At 42.0% G+C, this 21156-nt stretch overlaps 1 protein-coding gene across 2 annotated transcripts in view; it reads left to right on the top strand.

Annotated features, from left to right (window-relative positions):
* atp10a (ATPase phospholipid transporting 10A) overlaps positions 1–18930 on the top strand; it is a 52751-nt gene extending 33821 nt beyond the window's left edge. Inside the window, exons 14-21 of one of the 2 annotated variants that reach the window (XM_050054570.1) lie at positions 1221–1572; positions 5212–5288; positions 7565–7690; positions 7842–8042; positions 8535–8615; positions 9637–9741; positions 12777–12964; positions 13141–18930. In XM_050054570.1, coding sequence (XP_049910527.1) covers positions 1221–1572; positions 5212–5288; positions 7565–7690; positions 7842–8042; positions 8535–8615; positions 9637–9741; positions 12777–12964; positions 13141–13780 — 1770 coding nt within the window. In that variant the 3' untranslated portion in view covers positions 13781–18930. Of the gene's footprint in view, positions 1–1220; positions 1573–5211; positions 5289–7564; positions 7691–7841; positions 8043–8443; positions 8616–9636; positions 9742–12776; positions 12965–13140 lie in introns of those variants that run through there. The other variant, XM_050054572.1, reaches the window with a different exon arrangement.
* Positions 18931–21156: the final 2226 nt, after the last annotated feature.

A 21156-nucleotide genomic window follows, 5' to 3' on the forward strand; every position in this document is an offset into this window, starting at 1 on the left:
TACAGCCTCACAGAGCTGCTAGCATGCCTGGGAAGCACTTTTGCAAAATGTCAGGAGGCCGACAGACAGGTCAGGTGTATGCAGGGGCGTTTCCGGGGTTTAAGGATATTGAGGCTCAACCCAGACATCTGTCGAGGGGTCTGAGGGGTCCTTCCCTGGCACTTTCTTTGATAACCAAGCTCTATTTTGATGCTTTTTTTATGCACGCTGGCAACTTATTTACATTCAGAGTACACAAAACAATCCCCAGTATGAATTAGTTTATTTTCATTGTGGATTAGAAAGTGGTGGAGAAGACTTTCTGTGTGGAGTTTACATGTTCTTGTGTCAGCGTGGGTTTCCTCCGGGTACTCCAGCTTCCTCCCACAGTCCAAAGACATGGAGGTTGATTGGTGACTCCAAATTGGCCGTCGATGTTAAGCTGAGTCTGAATGGTTGTCCGTCTCTATGTATCAGCCCTGGTGACCTGTCCAGGGTGCACGCTGCCCCATAAACAGTGGCATGTCCTTGTAACAAACTTTTTTAAAGTTCCCTTGAAATCAAAATAGATATTTAAAAAAAAGAAAAAAGAAAAAGTCTCTGTGAAGGTATTCTTAATGGTAATTTAGACTTTGTAATTTCCTGGAAATGATGATGACTCACTCTGCGTTTTGCGTCCAATAAAACACATGAGCAGATATAAATATAGACACAAGCTTATCATTGGGATGCATCAGCTCCATAGCAGGGATGAGCCTGCAGCACTGCTGGCTTCAGATCTGGGCTCAAACATGCATGTCCTCACTCCAGAAATGCTTGCGTGGTCATCTTCTTCCTCCATTTGATCCCTGTCTGATCCAGCAGTAACATGCGTAGGCAACAGCGGTGGCGAGAAGTCCTCGACAGCAGAGAGCAGGCTGGCTTTTCTCCATGTTGAGCTAGTAGCTCCTGTCAATTTGAATTTTTGGCGGGGGTTGTAACGCACATCCAGCACTAGCGGCTGCTATAAATGCTAATAAATATCTGACACAACTTCCTGTTTAGCTTCCTGTTTTTACAGGAAACATGTAAATGCATGGGAACTTTAAAGAACGAGGGTCATTTGAGGACCAGTGATGTTTAATTCTGTGCTGCTGAAGCATCTGTCTGCCAGATGTGAAGCAGGACTGGCAGTTTGATATTAAGCAACTTGGTGACCTGATGCTGAACTCCAACCCACTCTGTGCCTGTCTCTGCACCAGGAGGCGTGTGCGTTGTTGCTGGAGGAGAGTTTACACTACATCCAGGCCAAATTCCTCTGCAGCTCTACAGACCATGCCGCCAAGGCCTTCCAGAGTAACTTTGCACCCTTTGAGATCTACCCCTCCTCATCCCCGTCCTCCTCCCACACTGCTCCCTTCATGGTGCACCGGCTGGGCCTGGTGATTGACGGGCGGACATTGGCCTACGCCCTGGATAAGAGTTTGGAGGATAAGTTTCTGGCTGTTGCGCGGAGCTGCCGCTCAGTGCTCTGTTGCCGTTCCACGCCGCTGCAGAAGAGCATGGTTGTCAAACTGGTGCGGAACAAGCTGAAGGTCATGACTCTCGCCATAGGTGAGTGAAAGTTCAAGATCCACTTTGACACCCATTACCACGACTCCCCTTTTTATGTGAGTTCTTGACCTGGATGCTTTAGATGTGCTACTACTACTACTGCTAGTGGAAAAAAAGTATTCATGGCCCGCCTCACAGTTAGACCCGTGCAGCTGATGTGCGTGATTTGATCTCCATGGTCACTGTCAAAATTTTCAATCTGTAACAAATAACCTGTCCTGGAAATGAAATATCTTCCGGTCCTGCCTTTTTCTGAAGAGAAACAGACTCTCTGTCATGCTTGCATTTGTTTTTGGTGTTAGACATGTACGATCTGGAGGCTAGAAGGGGCTAAGTTTAGGGCAAAACATTCCTCATCATTGAATATATTTAACTGTAAGCCGTAGTCTTGAAGCCTTAGGCTATCACCAGGTTGTAAAATCCAGGAGTGTCCAGACAGATCAAAACATGCCTGAGCACCGCACACGTCTGCTGACAGGTGGAAATATCAACTTTAACTTCAGCTGGCTTCCCTAAAGTTTTTTAATTTTGTGAAGTAGTTCAAACTCATTACCTTTTTGTCTTAAGTAACACTCAGTCTGAAACCCTTAACCTTCACCTCAGAAACTTCCTCAGTTGTCTCAAAAAGTTGTGACCACTTTAAAGATCATGCCGCCTCTCCAAAATGCTAAGTAGTGTCAATGGACTTTTACTGAGCTCTAACTTCATCACCGCAGCAAACATGCTTTCATGGAATTGATGAAATAGGTGCTGTTCTCAGTTTTGCTCCGTGCATCTGAATTTAATCAGAATTTCACAAAACCTTTTTTTAAAAGCAATCAATCCAATTTGTTCGGGTTTAAAACACTTCTGAATGTGATCAGCGAGCCTGAGCAAGTGTGTGTGTGTGTGTGTGTGTGTGTATGGACCCTGCCTGTGAATCGCATGCATTGAGCAGAGTTTATATCCACACGCTTGCCCAGGCTTGCTGCTCATCTGTGCATGAGACTATTATTTATTTATGTGTTTATGCAATAATTTTCAAAATTTTTGGATTCTTCGTTCACCATTGAAGCATGCAAGAAAATCAAAGTTTTCTACACAAATTTTGGGTAAAACTGGCTGATTTATTGATAAACAAATGGTCGATTTGTGGGTGATGTATTCCTTTAAAGAGGCTATATTATATTAATATTTCTCCTTAGTAATACCTTGTGGCAGCCACTGCATGTTTTTCATTTTTTGTTTAGCGCTGCCCTTTCACGTTCTCCACCAGATTTATCCTGCCGCTCCAGGTCGACCTCCCGCTCACGACGTACTTTATGTACTTGTACCGTGTCCAAAACACAAATCAGAGCAGCTGATCATTTTAATGTTGGAGGCTAAAATATTATGGACATCTCAGCAAACTAAATATTCATATTTCAGTGTGCTCCCACAGTGCATCACTGTCAGATGACCCTGCAGCAGTTATCACTCAGACACAGATTCCCCAAAGTCTTCAGGCATCATGAAGATATTATGTATTTTCCTGTTTAATAATCAGTGACACGTGTTCCTACAACATGTCCCTGTTATAATAAATATCACTGTGGCAGACTCACTGTAACACAGATGTAGTGAAGCTCCCTTGTTTTGGAGTCAATATGAGTTGACTTTGAAATTGCAAACAGAGGTGCACACTCATCACACACACCTGAGTCAAAACAATGTTATTTTAAGGCACCTTAGTAATTACACTCTTTGGCTTAATGAAGCTGTAGCGTGATGGAGGTGACACGAGGACGTCAGTGTGACTTACGACTGTCTTTTCCCCGTTTTCCATTCGTTTGTTCCTGCTGCACTCAGGAGGATTGTGTTTTTGCCCGCCAAGCGTTTTTCTGTCATTGCAATGTTAGCAGTAATGTGGAGGAAACACACTGCTCCTCACACTCTTTTATTTTACATCTCTGCGGGGACAGCAGGTGATGGTGGAGCCCTAATATCTGTCAGTACATTACAACACCAACATTCTCAGACCTCATCCGCTTGAAGTCGATATCAGGGCTGTAGTGCTGTTTATTTGAATACCACAGCACACATATGACGCACCCACATGGTTTTATTTTTTGGTTATGTAGCTACTGTTTCTGCATTGGCAAGTTTACGTACATTAGTCAACTCTAACTAAAAGATGAGAGGATGTTTTGCTGCCTTTTCATCTTCACTAGTAAATAGTACGTAAGTAGCTATAGACTATAGAGAGAAAATAATTTAATTTGCCGTGCTGCTCAAAGACTGCTACCCACAGCTTTTGAGGTGGAACATTTTCTTGCATGTTACTCGTACAACGTGATTTTGCCAAGTAGGACCTGCTCCTGGATCAACATTGCAATCAACCAATCACAGCCCTCTGACATCATCAGTGTGCTGCTCCTGTGCTTCTTTCAAAATTCCTTGGTGCCTCTTCAGAGCTGAACTAGTTTTACAAATTGAAGTTAATATGATTAAAGAAAACCCTGAGTAACATTGAACAAAAACCTCATAAGCTACTGCAGGGTTAGCAAGTTAGCCTGCTAACTAGGTTGACTTTGCTAACAAGTAAACTTGCCAATAGGCGAAAATATTGTTTACTAACATTAAGAGTAAGGATGATGTCATGAATTCAACACAACTTGACCAACAAAAACATGGTGTGACTTCAGAATGGTGCAGCATTTTCCTGCTGTTTATAACCACAGTGTCCACGACCTGTGCTGCAGTGACATAACTGCTCTTGCAGGTGCAATTCCTAAAGGGAATTGAAGACGACACTCTGATTTAGTTGTATTCATGTTACGCCCAAAACTCACCTCTGTTTAATGAAGGGAATAAATACAGCCTTCTTGTCCCATGTGCCGTACTTTGCTCCAAGGTTATGTGTCGTCAAACTAGTTAAAGTGGACTTGGAAACACCTTAAATACACTCATGCAATGTACTTTAAACCATGACCTATGTGATGCTTAATTAGGGCCCCTCAAGTTTATCATTTTTTTCCAGTTGACGAAAGTATCTAAATTTCAGGATTGAATTACTATTCCATGTTACCAATATTTCACAGATACCCTTTAACAGAGCGCAGTGGGGACGTTGTTCTGTCGCTACAGAAATGTTATTTCTAATTGCTGCAACACTGGTGTGTTTGGATAGATTTTGTACAACAGTATTTGCCAGCTAACACAAACCTGTGTTTGTGGGCTCATCACCAACTACCTCTCATAATGAGCCAACGCTGCCACTCCAGTCATGTTTACTATTCGTGACAACAAAACCCTCTCTGCCCACCAACACTTCATCTCCCACTCCAACACCTGCACTGACACAAAAACTATCTGCAAAAAGAAAAACAAAATCGCTGCTCGTCAGGCACCACAGCAGGCCTGGCTCTGTCCAACCAGAGGAATAGTCGAGCCGGTGAAGAGCACCTGGCAATAAGCAGTAAATAACAAACACACAGCTAATGTAACAGTTGAAGAAACTGACAGCTCTGTGGAAGCTTGATGTTCCTCCCACACACTCAACAATACAGCTCTGTCTTGCCACCATCACGCTCAGTAAAGTTCCTTCTGCTTCCAATGTGTCTTGAGGCTGTTTACTCCTCTTCTGAGGGACTATTTTCTCTGTCTCTACATTAATCACAGGTGATGGGGCCAATGATGTCAGCATGATCCAAGTAGCGGACGTGGGTGTGGGCATCTCGGGACAGGAGGGCATGCAGGTAAGGAGAGCTGTGTTTCCCCGAGGTTGTCTCCTTTAGCTTGGCAGATGGGCCAGGGGCGGGGCGGGGGAATCCGCTCCTCACATCACCATAAATTAGATCCACCACACAGCACTTATTTAAAAAGAAAATCCCTCACTTTTAAAGCTGGTTCGCCTCTTACTCGCATTATTCTCTCCTTCCAAAACAGTGTAAAGAACACCAGTCTGTTTTAACCCAATACTTTCTGGTCTCACTCGGCTAAAAACTGAAAAACACTCTGACTGCACAGGAGGGGAATCGATTTATTAACCAAAGTATGTCCGACTCTAGGTAGAGATATGCCTCCTTTCAGCTTGTTTGTATTGGGCCTTTTTCCGGTTGATTTATTACGCCACAGACCAAGCAATTGACAAACAAGTTAGCTACGGTTAGCTAACAGCAAACTGGCACCATGGTGGACAACTTTACACCTCTAAAGTTTTCAAATTTAGAATTTAGAAGCCAGGTCGACACCTTGAGCATCTAGGCCAGTTTGGGTCTGATTGGCTATACATGCAAAAATAATCCAACTTCCAGTTACATTATCTGGGTGTCTTAGTCCGACTTTGCGAAATTCGATTTGGTACGATTTCAGTCGGACTAACATGTTTACATTTATTTTAGAAGTGCGATTTTAGTCAGACTAGATTTTCTCTGATGTCATGTAAACGTGCTGATGGAATCTATCAGCACATTGGCATGTCTGCTATTGAGCCTGTTTGTAACTGGCAGCCTACTGACATTGTTGCCTTCACTTCACCTGCTCAGCTGACATTAGCAGTTTAACTCACAGACACGCAAATGTCCTGCTCTTACTACAGACATGAAGTAACCACAGACACTTGCCGAGTTTATGGACTCACGGCACTGTTGCAGAATGAACAAGGGGAAACACTGGAATGGATATTTGGTGTTAGGAGAGCTAGTTAACGTTAGCTGTTAGCTGTTACATGAATTCATGTTTCCAACGATAGCAAAGGCGCATCCTGCCCTGCTCTGCCTCTGATTGGCTTACCCTGACATTCGTTATGATGCATTGTTTTCTGTTCAATAAAAAAATACAACATACATTTCGTTGATAATACTGATATATTTTTGATTAGTAGGGTTTTGTGTGCAGGATTTTTACTTGTAGTGGAGTATTTTCACAGTGTGGTATTGGTAGCTGTACTTGAGTAAAGGATATGAATATTTCTTCCACCACTGGGGAAGACACTGGCGTTCTGTAACATAGTTAATGGGTTTTCATTACTCTTAAGTGTGTGTTTCAGCCCACATCCATACACATCCTCTAAATAGGATTGCCTGTGTGTTGCTGAGTCAGGAAGTTTGTCCCGTGTCCTGCAGTGAAGCGCTACACTTTATGGGTGCTTTAGTCTCGACTCCATCCACACCAGCTCCTCTCCCTGCCCTGAGGTTATGGCCAACGCCACAGTCAAGGCAGTTGACAATAACGTGGTTAAAAAAAAAAAGAAAGGAAAAAGCTCAGTTAACCCCCCCAGGTCGTTTAACTCAAGCACCCTGTTCCGGAAAGGTGATCCTGCACAGCATTGATGGAGATTCCCAATTACCTTCCAGGGGAGTCTTCGGAGACGCGCTGCTGTGCAGCACATCTGTTAAAGTCTCAGCATCCTGTCCTCGCCTGGGCTGCTAGATTAATCATTGCCAATCAAATTCGCTCTTAATGAGACGGCGGTCACTTCTCAGGATTCCACGGCATGCTGAGACGTACATTTCCGCTCTCAGGCCAGCACACTCTGCATTATGATTAACACACCTTTCCTCTATCAGGAGCTCGCTCCCCATGTAGTCGTTACGAGGCCGTAATTAGAGCGCAGCAGAAACTAAATTGCCGCACAACGAGGCACCTGCTGTTATTTTTCTTGTTGACGGATAATGTTGACAGTTGAGACTTGTCATAAAGGGTTAGCGCTGCCGTTTAAAATGTGAATTATAAAGGCAGTCTGACTACAGGGAGGGTTTTGTTTCAGATGTTGATGGATGAGACTGACAACTTCCTGCTGCTGTAACGATAAATCCCAAAAGGTGGACAACTCATTTAAGGGTTATTGCTTTGGGGAGATTGTACACACTAAAGATTCATTAAAAAGAGGCAGACGTGTGAAGCATGGGCGGCCATTTACACCAGTTATTCCCTAATAACTACACAAGTCGTGTGTGTGCTGATGATGGGAGGGAGACGGAACGTACAGGATGGAGGAGATTGAATGTCGGGTCTCTCTGGTGTTTCGCAGGCGGTGATGGCGAGTGATTTTGCTCTCCCACGTTTCCGGTATCTCCAGAAGCTCCTGCTGGTTCACGGACACTGGTGCTACTCACGACTGGCCAACATGATCCTCTATTTCTTCTACAAGAATGCTGTAAGCCGCTTCTGCCTCAGTGTGTGCAGACACATGTGTTAACAGTCACTAACAGAGAGCTGATATGTGATAAAGATCACCTGACATATGATACCTCTGAAGTGTGTTTCCCTGTTCTCCCATGCTCATGTGATATCTCTTGTTCCCACAGATGTTTGTAGCGCTCATCTTCTGGTATCAGTTCTACTGCGGATTCTCAGGTTCGGCCATGATTGATCAGTGGTATCTTATCTTCTTCAACCTGATGTTCTCCGCCTTCCCACAACTCATCACTGGCACTCTGGACAAAGACGTGTCAGCAGAGACCCTCCAACAACTACCTCAGCTCTACGTGAACGGCCAGAACTCCGAGGTCTGGGCTGCTCCTGTGTTCTTCCCTTTTTATTTGCCCCCTTTTTTTCAGCGTAGAAAGAAGCTAGTGATAAAAAGGAAGAAGTGTCATCTAGTATCTTTCCTTTATGGCCAATCAGCCGATTATTTCAGGTGCACATTTATGACTGTATGCTCCAAGAGCTCTCGTGGTTGTGTTGATTTGCAATAGTTTAAATATGACAAACACTAAACCTGCTGAACATCAGCTTGTTAGCATTGTCATTTTGTTAGCATCTCCCTAACTTTAGCACTGTGCCCAAGTACAGCTGATTTAAAAATGTTTTTAGTGGCTATGTTGTTGTTTTTGTTGTTGTTGTTGTTGACTTCCTCTGGTGTCTCTCAGATATGTTAGTAACCATGAGTGTTTACTCTTCACAGCAGATGTTGGACAGATTTCACTTAATGACTCATGACAACATTTCAGTCACACTGATGAGGTTAGTAACTGTAACTCTGTGGTGTCGTCTGACAGGAATATAAGCCATATATGTTCTGGATGAACATGATTGATGCCTTCTACCAAAGTCTGGTCTGCTTCTTCATCCCGTACTTTGTGAGTCTGCTTTTAATTTTAATATCAGCTCGTCTTCTCTGTACGTCCTTGTTGCTCTTACTCATCACTTCCACTGTTTTCACCCCGTCCCCTCCCTTCTTCCTCCTCTTCTTCTTCTCTTTCTTCTTTTTCTCCCTTTTCCCCCCTCGTTTTTCTACTTCTCCTCCTCTTTTAATTCTTCTTCTTTTTCCTCTCTTTCTTCTTCTTTTTTTGTCTTCTACTTCTTCTTCTTTGCCTTCCTTTTCTTCGTCCTGTCCCTCTCCTTCGCCTTCTATTTCTTCTTCTCCTTCCCCCTTTCTTCTTTTCCTCTTTCTCCCCCTCCTTTGTCTTATTCTTCTCCTTCTTTCTTTTTTCTTCTCCTTCCGTTCCTCCTTCCTCTATCTAATTTTTCTCCTTCTAATTCTTCTTCTCATCTTCTTAATTCTTCATCTTCTTTTTCTCCATCTCTTCTTCTTCATGTCCTTGTTTTTTCCACCTCCTTCTCCTTCTCCCTTTTCTCCTTCTTCATCTTTTTTCTTTCTTCTTCTCTTTCTTCTTTTTCTTCTTCTCTTCCTCTTCCTCTACTTCTGTTCTTTACTCTTCTCCTTCCTTTCCTCCTTCTGTTCTATCTTCTTTTTCTCCCTCTCCCCCCCTCCTTTGTCTTATTCTTCTTTCTTTTTTCTTCTCCTTCCATTCCTCCTTCCTCTCTATCTATTTTTTTCTCCTTCTAATTCTTCTTCTCCTCCTCTTAATTCTTCATCTTATTTTTCTCTATCTTCTTCTTCTTCTTCTTCTTCTTCTTATGTCTTCATTTTCTCCACCTCCTTCTCCTTCTTCTTTTTCTCATTCTTCTTCTTGTCCTTATTCTTTTTCCCGCCTCCTTCTTCTTCATCTTCTTATTCTTTCTTTCTTTCTTCTTCTATTTCTTCTTTGTCTTCCTATTTCCCCCCTCCTTTTTCTTCTTCTGCTTCTGTTCTTTACTTGTCTCCTTCCTTTCCTCCTCCCCTCCCCTCCCCTCCCCTCCTCTTCCTCTCCTCCCCAGGCCTATGCTGACTCTGATGTCGATCTGTTTACATGGGGAACGCCCATCACCACGCTAGCCTTATTCACCATCCTGGTCCACCTGGGCATTGAGACCAAAACCTGGGTAAGAAACCTGATTTCAGACCCACTGATGGTGATACTGAAGATTGTGTCTCACTCACATCAGCATGTTACGCTGTGCGAGCGTTGTGATGTGAAGGCTGACGTGCACATGGATATTTAACTCCAGCTGATTAGATTGAAGCAGAAAGCTCTGCAGCATCAGAGCCTATATATCAGCCTGACAGCGTGTCTGACTCGGTCCGAGCCCTCTGCAGACTCTCTCCACCACATGGCAACACACCACTCCACTCTGCCACACACCTCCAAAATACCTGTTCTTGTTTTCCCTCCACATTCCTTTCCTGGGTTTTATCCTCAGGTATCCACGCGTGGTTCTTGTAAACGGCCCGGCAGTCTTGGTCACGAGCCATTTTAAATTTATGACCCTGCATTGAATCAGACTCTTTTCCATTATGCTGAGGCTGTAAATTTAGCCTGACAAGTTTTGTACATGAAAAATGTCCTTTTCACTAACTACCTTCCCGGACGTGATGGCCCCCTCGTGCAGAGAGGGATTCACACTGAGCAGCATCGACCGAAGGTAAACACTCCCAAATGCTCTGCTGGCAGGTACTTCATTCTCCGGCTGCTCAGGAGCATAATGCGTGCATGATTGGTAAACGGCTGTGAAAGTCAATTAAAGGTATCTGAGATGACAGCATGCAGCGCTCTGTCTCTTTCCCCCATACAGAAGCTGTGAGGCTGTAATTAATTATGTGCTTCTGTGAGTGCTTGTGTATGTGTCAGGAGGGACAATACTCCAGTGGAGCATTTTATAGAATTCACCTTGTCAGATGTCTATCAGCCGCAGGATGACACGGGGGCCGTTTCTCCTGAAGCTGCCTAAACTCGTTAAATAACACAAGAACACAGATCTCCTAACCTGTGCAGGGTTCTCACGTTGATACCTTTCATTGCATTCAGTGGTTTTATTTACTGTATGGAGCTAAAACAGTGACAGTAAGGCACTAAAAATAAATTTGAAAATATAATTTGGCACTGAAAATGGTAACACTGAAAAAATCAATTAGCAGGCATGAAAATGTTTTTAAATTATTTTGATATCTTTTGCATTTTAATTTGATTTTTTTTTTCTGTCCGTTTTAAAAAAAAATCATGAAATTAAAATAAAAAAAATCTATAGAATTATACATATATATATATATATATATATAATTATATATATATTTAAAAAAAAACAGGCATTGAAAAAAAAGTGACACGAAGGAAAAAATCGGAAGATTGTTTAAAAACAAAACATCAGAATGCAAAAAAAAATTAGAATAAAATAATTTTGAGTGCCTGTTTTTATTTTTCAGTTATTAATTTTTATTTTTTTTCAGTGCCAATTTTTTCTTTAATCTACTACCACTGTTGTAACTTCATATACCTGCTTCCGTACAACTTTTTCCATTTGTTATTTTTGGCCATCAGATCAGGGGACGCACCGTCATCACTAAAACAGTCCAACATGGTGTGGAACATGCAGGGTCAGACATTCAGAAAGAATGTAAACAAACATGTTTTACTGAAAATTATATCTTTGCACATTTGAATGTGTGTTATTCTGCCCCTCCAGGTTTATCACATGTTACAGGGAAATAACATTAAAACTTTACCAATCAGTATTTTTATATTATAACACTAGGGCTGCCCCCGACTAAGAATTTTCCTAGTTAACCAGTCGTTGTCATTTAGGACCATTAGTCGACTAGTCGCCCGCATGTTTACGATATTAATTCTACAAATACAAAACCGTACTAATGAACCTTCATTAATATAGGCCTATATTTTATCTACAAGTGCACGTCACACACTGAGCGAGCCGCCTGTTAATGACGCTGTGGGCTAATGGGCATGTAGCTACTTCCATGTTTCAGATGATACGTCATGTTTGTAGTCGACCAATGAAGATGAGTTTACATATCACCTTGGGTTCGTCCTTCACCTTCTCAAAATGATCCCACACTTTGGATTTCCTGCCCGACATGTTATTAACTAGCCTGTGGAATAACCGCAGGTACCAGCCCTGGAAATGAACCTGACTCCTGTCTGACTGCTGAGCGTGGACACTTCCTGTGTCTGTACTTTCAAATTAAACTCCCACTTGGTAGTTTCATATAGTTTCACTTTTGTTTGTGTTTGTTTTTTGTTTTTGTTTTTTCTGGGACTAAGCGACCAATGACATCTTGCCGACTAATGACCTTTCTGGTCGACTAAAGTTGGGTCAGCTTTTAGGGGGCAGGCCAAATTAACACTCAGTCAAGTGACTGTTGCCTCATTTCCACTACACGCTTTGGCTCGACTCGGCTAGACTCATTTCCGGTTCCAGGTGCTTTTGCCAGTCACGTTCCACCCCGTCAAATGAATCGATTCTCAGCTAATCTTTATGGCAATGTCGCATGAAACTGCTGTGACATTGTCTTCAACTTGACACAGCACACTTTGCTCCACCCAGCTCTCAGTGGATCCTTTCATCTGCAGCCAAACAGGAACGTGTGCATTTTATCAACTGACCAAGCTGCAGTTTTAAGGGGTTCCATTTTTATAAGATCTGGGTCAAGTAAATAGAAAAACTGTGGTCACTCTTGAGGGGTAGCTTGACTGCTCAAAAAGAGCCGAGCTACCGTCACGTGAGCCACCGTAGTTCACCACACATGGCTCATGGGGAAAGTGTCAGTTGGTTGCCGTGTGCGACCTCACCACAAGATGTCACTAAATTCTACACAGTAGACATTTAAATATTAATGTTCAAAGACTTCACATAAAGTAAGTATAGAAGTAAAGTTAAATAACACTATTTAATGTTACAGTGTTGTAATGCTTTGGACTAGTTCACAAATAATCACTGCTGGGTCTGTGGATTAATTTAGTGTTTATTAGATGTAATCAGCAGCCCAAATTATACTGCATAAAATTCCTTATAATGTTACGCGTGTCATGTACCATTGTGATATCTTTTTATGTAATTAAGGAGAATATTATATAGAAGAAAAACTCTTCACAAAACTCCCTCTTTGTGTCCTTCCCCTGCAGACCTGGACGAACTGGCTGTCTATCGCCTTCAGTGTCGCCTTATTCTTCACAGTGGCGCTGTGTTACAACTCCTCCTGTCCCACCTGCTACTCCCCCTCTAACCCCTACTGGACCATGCAGAGGCTGCTGCAGGACCCCCTCTTCTACCTGCTCTGTGTCATCACGCCTGTAGCAGCGCTGCTGCCCAGGTACGCCGTGTGTTTGATTTGTGTTTGACTGAATACACAAGCCCGTCTGTCCAAATATTTATGACTCGTGCAGTGACTTATATCTGCACCAGATGTCTTTCATGTTTATCCGAAGAGCCTGGCATTCATCTTCGGAATAGTGCTGTCCTGATGTCTGGCTCTGTTTTACTTTCCAGATATTTCTACAGGGCGTGTCAAGGCACGCTTTTTCCCAGCCCAGTCCAAGTTGGAAGACAGTTGGATAAACTCCCCTCTGAAACCCGCAGGAACATTCTGAGCCTCAGCAGGGTCAAGGTGGGGTCACCGCTCAGCCCCAAGCCTCCCTTCCTGTCCCTCACCAAGCCCTCCCCTAAAGGTTGCAATAAAAAAGACCAGAGGAGCTTCCCCAGCTCCAAGACACAACAGGGGCCCCTTTTACAAACAGATGAACAGGGCCAGAGAAGCCCACTGGGGCCAACAAACAGTGAGAGGGGCCTCTCAGATCTCTACACATTAGTTCCTACAGAAAAAGACACACTTCCTTACACCAAAGACGCTCCTAAGCTCTCGAGGGAGCCACAGCCTCCTCCCACCAAAGACTCCGAGTGTCTGGATAAGACTTTAGAGGCGTCAGATCTGAGTCTGTCCAGCTGGATCACCTCCACGCCCCTGCTCTCACCGTCAGACAGCGTCCAGCTGAACCTGCCCCCTGACGGAGACTCGCAGTGTGTCAAATACACGAGGAACTCAGAGGAAAGACTCCAGTCTGACCACAGCGTTCATCCAGCACAGAGGACAGAGCAGGTGGCAGAACAGTCGCTGCACACCATCTTGTGATGTCTCACAGTCTTAAGTATGTTACTCAGATTTGCACGATAGTTTTTTGAAAATCTAATTTTATTGTATTTTTCAAGGAGATTCTTTTATTAAAGATGCAGATAGGTACTTTATATTTTGGACGTTTCAAGCTAAAGATATTTTTGAGGTTTGGGAGATGGAAGAACTGGAATATCTCCTCTTTTGTTTTTTAAAATCTTGGAAAATTTTTATGTCAAAGATGCATCTCAGTAGATGATCAGGTTTTATTGTAAAGACGAGCAGAGTAGAGACATTCCACAGCTGGCCTATTTGGGAGTTTTTATTTTCTTTCTCTGAAATGATTCTCTGTTCGTTCTTTCTGCTTCACCTGTAAATGCGTTAAGACCAGGATCAGACGCCACCGCGGCCTTGAATCAGTGTTGATATTCCTGAGAAGAGATTTTTTTATGTTTTCCACAGAAACACGTTTCAGTGCAGATTCTCAAAGAGTTTTATCTTTACGTAAACCGGTGGCATTGGCTCAGCGCACGTTTCAGTCTTGTTGCTGGATTTGCAACATTTGTTTGCTAAATTTTAAAGACTGAATAGCGTGTTTACAGCTGTTCTGTCACATAGTACATTCCACTGAATAGTTCCGAGAGCTGTTGACTTTAGATATGATCATGCATTATGAGCATTTACCAAGAAAATTTAATTTTAGTCTTTATACAACAACAATCTACCAGTAATGATGCTCTGCTTGAGTGTGTGTGTTTGTGCTTGTGTGCGTGTGTGGCTGCGTCACTGTGTGTGTGTTGTTAGTGTGTGAGTGTGTGTGTGTTCGCTGACTCATTGGATCTGTTTTAACAGTGCCAGCCAGTTTCACAGTAAAAGAATAGTTTGACATTTTTATTTACTTTATTACAGAGAGTCAGAGGAGGAGATTGATACCACTCTCATGTCTGGCCATTTAATATGAAGCTAATAGCAGGTGGCTCTGTCCTAACAACAACAAAATCTGCCTACCAGCACATCTAAGCTCATTAATTAACATTTTATGACTTGATTGTTTAATCCATACAAAGACTTGAGTCTTGTTGTTGTCGTGAACCGGTGAAAACTCAAAGAAGTCACTGCACCCAGCCAGGAAATAGTCAGACATTTAATCCCTGTAAAGACACAGAATGTTGTGTCTATGTGGCATTTTTCATACATGTCAATTAGTGGGCTTTAGGGGTGTTGTTACATTTGCACATTTCTAGGGTATCTGTGTTTCTAAAGTGACGTAGTATATGACTGACTCTTCCATCAGGAGGTGGAGGGGATGATAAATGGCACCTATGCAGAACGCCTGCCTTACTGCGGACCACAAAAGACCACTGTTCGAGACCAGCAAACAACAAAAGAAGTTGTTTTCTAGCGAGTTATTGCTGCGTTTCCAGAGGCTCCAAATGTGGGTGTTTTGTAGCAACCTGCCAGTGTTTTTCCACTGTTTTTTTAGGCGCCATACGTGGATGTTTTGTAGCGACCCATCAGTGTTTTTTAGGCACCAAACACAGATGTTTTGCAGCAACTCATTGGTGTTTTTGTTTTTTTTTGTTTTTCCACCAAACGTGCAACGTTTTGTAGCGACCCATCTGTGTTTTTCCAGCAGTTCTTAAGGCACCAAACATGTTTTGTAGCGACTCATTGGTGTTTTTTTTTTATTTTTTATTTTTTTTATTTTTTTTTCACCAAACATGCAACGTTTTGTAGCGACCCATCTGTGTTTTTCCAGTGCTTTTTTTTTTCTTTTTTAAGCCACCAAACGTGACTGTTTTGTACTGACCTGTAGATGTCTTTCCAGTTGTTTTTTAGGCGCCAATCACGGGTATTTTGTAGCAACCCATCAGCGTTTTCCAGTAGTTTTTTAGGCACCAAACATGAATGTTTTGTAGCAACTCATTGGTGTTTTTCAAGTGTTTTGTTTAGGTGCCAAACATTGGTGTTTTGTTGCGACCCATCATCGTTTTTTTAGCCACTAAATGTGACTGTTTTGTAGTGACCTGTGTCTTTCCAGTGGTTTTTTAGGTGCCAGACATGGGTGTTTTGTAGCAACTCATCTGTATTTTTCCAGCGCTTTTTTAGCCACCAAATGTGACTGTTTTGTAGTGACCTGTAGGTGTTTTGCCAGCTGGGATAGCGGCACAAAAACCCATAGTGACATTATTGCTTTTCCAGCAGGGACAGTTGGTTTTGTGCCTAAACAAAACAACACGTCAACCACAGCATTATTGAACTTAAAGTTTTAGCATATCTGCTGCAAATGAGTAACATGCAAATATAACGTATCTGTGGTTTGCAGAAACGCACAATTCTAACATTTGCTCTGGTGATTGGGTCGTGTTGTGTTTCCCAGTGGTTTTCAGTCTTTATGCTAAGCTAAGGTCACCATCTCCTGACTTCATATTGAGTTTACAGACATGAGAGTGGTATCAGTCTTTTGTTCTCATTTTCAGTGAGAAAGCAAATAATGTTTCCTAGAATCTGTAACTATTCCTTTAAGCACTGTACCGTAGGTTGACAACAAGCTACCATCACGTTTCATAAACAAGTTTACTTGAAGGTCCTGTTCTAAGGTTTTTTTCATGTGCTGAGTTTATCTCAACAGTCTCATCTTATGTTCTGCTGGTGCTCAGCTGTCGACCAAAAAACTCTTTGGTGAAAGAAAGTCTTTCCCAAATGTAAAAGTTGCGGCTTTAAGATTTAAACTTGCACTTTGAAAGCATTATTTTAAAATTGCTGTAGAGTATTGTTGCTGATGGCATCATGTTCCCTGCTCAGACGCAGTTTTATTTCCTCATGATGCACTCGACATCATGCACAGACTAACTAGTAAAAGTATGGAGAATTGGAAAGATGCTACAGTGCAATTATTAAGCATTTAAAGCAGCAGCACCTTTAATATTTTATGATTGTTGTATCTCTTGTGTCATTGCAGTACATTTTTATAAAGTGTATCATTTACCAAAGATCATTTATATTTCTGTATTTTCGAAGCAATGTGCCTTAACACTGGATAAGAAATTACAAGTCTAAGAGTTTGCTCACGATGCTGAAGCTGTATTTGTTTAAAGATGACGCTGCATCTTTGTTCAATGAGGAGCATCTTGTGTTGATGATATTTATGAGGCTACATGCGATGTGGTTTCTTCTCCACCTGTCTGTTTTTGCACACAGTGCCTTTTTTCTGGCATGTTGTTCACATTCTGACTCTGCAGTCTGTCCACTTTGTTTTATGGGTTCTGTCTGTTCTGTGCTTTTGGCGTCACACTTAATGTGCCAGACTGAAGCTCGAGTGTATTCACTGCTGAATTTCAACACTTCTCACAGATTCCACACGGGAACCTTCACCCTCGCTGCACACTGCACGTTATCTGAGCTCCATTTGTTGGGTTTTTCATTTGTATTTTGGTTACAAGGTAGGCCTCCTGTAAGCTTCACAGTTTGCATTGTAGATGCAACACATTATCTGCTGTTAAATCACAGAGTGCTACGGAAGCCCCTGAGAGGCATGTAAGAAAGAAATATTGTGGTGATCCATTTTCTGAATTGTTTACTCTCCTGTGTTTATGACTTTAAGGTCCAGTGTGCAGGATTTAGGGGGATATATTGGCAGAAGTTAGATATAATAAGTACATTTTCTTAAGTGTATGATCACCTGAAAATAAGAATCCTGTTTTTGTTACCTTAGAATGAGCTGTTTATATCTACAAAGGGAGCATCTCCTCGTCAGTGGAGATTGCCATGTTGCACTGCCATGTTTCTACAATAACCCAGAACAGACAAACCAAACGCCGGCTCTAGACAGGGCCATTCGTATTTGTGTGCCAACCAGAGTTCGCAGACCCTCTGTGACGAGCAGTGTCAGGAAAACACTGATTTTTGTAACTTGAAACTGCTTTATTCAGTGTTTTTACCAGTTTAAATCTCCTGGTCTGTTTGTTTTAGAGAGGAAGAGACACCTACAGAGAATTTAGCTGCTGGTAAAAACCTCCTGAACGTCTGGATCAGAAAAAAGGTGATAGTAGCCTGTCTGCAAAGAGCCAAACGGCATAGAAGAAACACTGATTTGTAACATGACACTGCTTTATTCAGTGTTTTCTTTTCAGGGGTTTTAATCACCTGGTCTGTTTGTTTTGGCGAGGAAGAGACCTCTGCGGACAATTCGGCTCATGTTAGAAACCTCCTAAACGCCGAAGGACTGGTTGCAATCTGCAGTCCTCACAGCTGTATGCCACTAAATCCCCCTAAATCTTACGCACTGGACCTTTAAGAGAAAATGGAAAAAAAAAAAAGATTCCTTTAAGTTCCTTTTTTATCATCTGTAAAACAGGTGGGATAAAAAGTTTTTCTAGGATTTCAGTTCTCAATAGGACTAAAAGCATTCATGTTTTCTGCCAGCTGAAAGACACGACAGTGATGTTACATAACGTGTTGGCATGAGTACGGAGGAATTCAAATTCACTTGAAAGAAAACATCCATTTTTATCTGCTTATCCGGGGCCGGGTCGCTCTCGGGCAGCAGGCCAAGCAAAGCACCTCAGACCCCTCTCCCCAGCAGCGCTTTGAAAGAAAACATGAACGCTTTTAGTCCTGTTTAGAACATTGGGTAGTGGCACACTTGTCCCTCTTGTGGCCAACGTGAGTATTACAATAAAAACAAAAACGCCTGCCAAATGTTTTCCCCATCTGTTTTCACAGATGAAAAAAAGTAACTTAGAAAAAAATTATCCCGGTAAACCTTTTTTTTCTCCCACCTGTTTGACAGATGGAAAAAGGGAATTTAGAAACATCCTGGTAAATCCTTTTTTCACCTGTTCACAGGAGAAAAACAATTTAGATCAAACTAAGATGCCTCTCAGGGCAGAGTTCAGTATCGTGCCTTGGTATCAATCTAGATATGTAGTAGACACAAGATCACACAGAGTACTAAAATCTGCAGCCCACATCAGCAACAAACATCAATTTGGGAAAACTTTAGGTTTTAAATATTCACATTGTTCTTTCAGTTCTTTGTCTTTGGAGTAATTGGAGGTTACTAGTACCGTGGCTACTTGTGAACAAAATAAAAATGATAATAATAAAGTATTTATCCTTTGCTACCTGTTTGTCTGTTCAGGAAAATGTACTCTTTGCTTAATAAAATGTCTCAGTCCTCAATTTTCATCCTGTCTTGCGTTCCACCTGTGTTCCTTTCTGCCTCGAACTTCTGGGCCGGGATTGGAAAGGATAAAATTGTTAGGAGCTTACCGTGCTACATAACTCAGAGCACAGCCGGTCTTGTGTTATTGCAGTAAAAGTGCAGATGCTGAGGTTAGCTTGATCAATGTGCTCGTGTAGCTGAGCTCAGGGTTTATTTTCAGCTCCCAGGGGTGTAAAGCATAAAGTAGCTCAACAAGTTGTTCATTCAATCTGGGTTAGAGTGTGTGTAGAGTCTGGTCTCAAGGGACAGTCATATGAAAATATTAAGGTTTATTATGATATCGGAAATAAATTTAACCCTTTGAAACCTGGAGTGACATCACTTTTCTTGTGATGCTTTCAGACACCCTTTGCAAGTATTTAAACCTTTGAACGCTGAACAAATTGGTGTGATTCTGCTCAAAAACATGGCAAAAAAGGCTACTTGGTAAGAAATGTCCCACAAATTGCACAAAAACAAAACAATAATTAGATATTTAAAATTATGGCACAGAATTATTGTAATTTTTAAACCATATTTTAATCATTTCCTTTTTTTGTTTTTTATTTTAACTTTTTTTTTATTATTATTATTATTATTATTTTTTTTTTTTTTTAACTAATATTCTTATTTTTAATTTTGTCTTTTTACAAATTTATTGCAATTTCTTTCAAAAACATGGGGGAAAAGGCAATGAGCAATTTGGTAAGAAATTTTCCAAAAATAAAAAATTATTTTTAAAAAGCTAGGGAAAAACTATATTTATAATTATCGCTATTATATATTTAAAATTATGTCAGAATTCTTACAATTTTTAAGCTTTTTTTTCAGATCATATCCTTGTTTGTTTTTAACTTGCTTTTATTTTTTAATTTTCTCTTTTTAGCAATTTCTCACAATTTTTTTTTTTGGGGGGGGTCATTTTTTTATTTGTTGTTTATTCCCTTCTTCCCATGTTTTAAAAGTAATCAAGCAACTTTGCTCAGGTTTCAAAGGGTCAACATGGGGGTCTACCATTGGAGGTCTATGGGGAGTGACTCGCTCTTGTAGCCAGCCTCAAGTGGTCATTCCAGAAACTGCAGTTTTTGGCACTTGCACATTGGCCTCTTTTTTCAGCCCAGGAGGCGGCCACTTGGTTACATGGAGCATTTGAAACATTAAGGCCCAATCCCAATAAGTCAGCATCTGAAATCCCTCGCTCCGAAGGGCTAGTTTCATACCCACTACCCCTCGTTATGCCCCCTACCCCTACACGCAAAAAGGAATTGGGACACCACTACCCCTCGCAGGAATGCGCAAATGTAGGGGTAGGACCAAGGGGTAAGGTTAAGGGGGGGTATTGGGACGGACCCTAAGTATTGATTGAAGCAGCTGCCTCAAGAGGGCAACAAAGGTCAATTCAGGGTCCTGTTATCCTGTAATTTCCACTTGTGGCCACAGCCACCACTGTTCAGCAACTGTCATATAAGGCCCGTTTCCACTGAAGAAGTTCCTGGTATTATTTGGGGGGCAGGAACTTTACAGGAACGTCCTCTCACTCGGCTCTCTCAACCTCACCCTCCACTGAGAGGGTGGAGTAGGAGGAAGGTTCCTGTATGTGATGTAATCGTTGCGCGACCATTTTAACCGGGGCGACGCGGCAAAGAAACAAACAAAGAAGAACAACAACAAAGAAGAAGAAGCAGAAGTAAGGAGAAGAAAGCAGACATAAGAAAGACGATTATCAACATGGAAGGAGCTGAGGTGGTTGCTGGGTCTCTGGCGTGTCTCTTGGTTTAAAAATGCGACTCCTTGTCTGCTGAGTTTTAAAAATGCCGGCTATTTTGTCGCTCGACTCCTTGTCTGCTGAGTTTTANAAACCCCAAGCCCCACCCAGGAGTTTTTCGGGCCGTTCTGAGTACCTACTCCGAGGCAGGGACTTGTTTAGCCCCTGTAAAAGTTCCGGAGCTCTGTTCTTCGGGGGTGGTTCCTGCGGTGGAGACACGCACCAACAGCCCCGTCCCCGTAAAATTACTGCGGTGGAAACGGGCCTATAGTCTCACTACAAATCTTCCATTTAAGGTTGAAGGAGCAGCTTCAGAGAAAGACTGAGTTTTCATATTATTGCTGCTGTACATCTGAGTTAAAACATTGAAGGGTACACCAAGTAACTCCTGTTTAGAAGGATTTTAATGCAGAGTGACATTTTGAG

This window comes from Epinephelus moara, chromosome 10 (genome assembly GCF_006386435.1).
Source record: "Epinephelus moara isolate mb chromosome 10, YSFRI_EMoa_1.0, whole genome shotgun sequence".
Classification (NCBI taxonomy): domain Eukaryota; kingdom Metazoa; phylum Chordata; class Actinopteri; order Perciformes; family Serranidae; genus Epinephelus; species Epinephelus moara.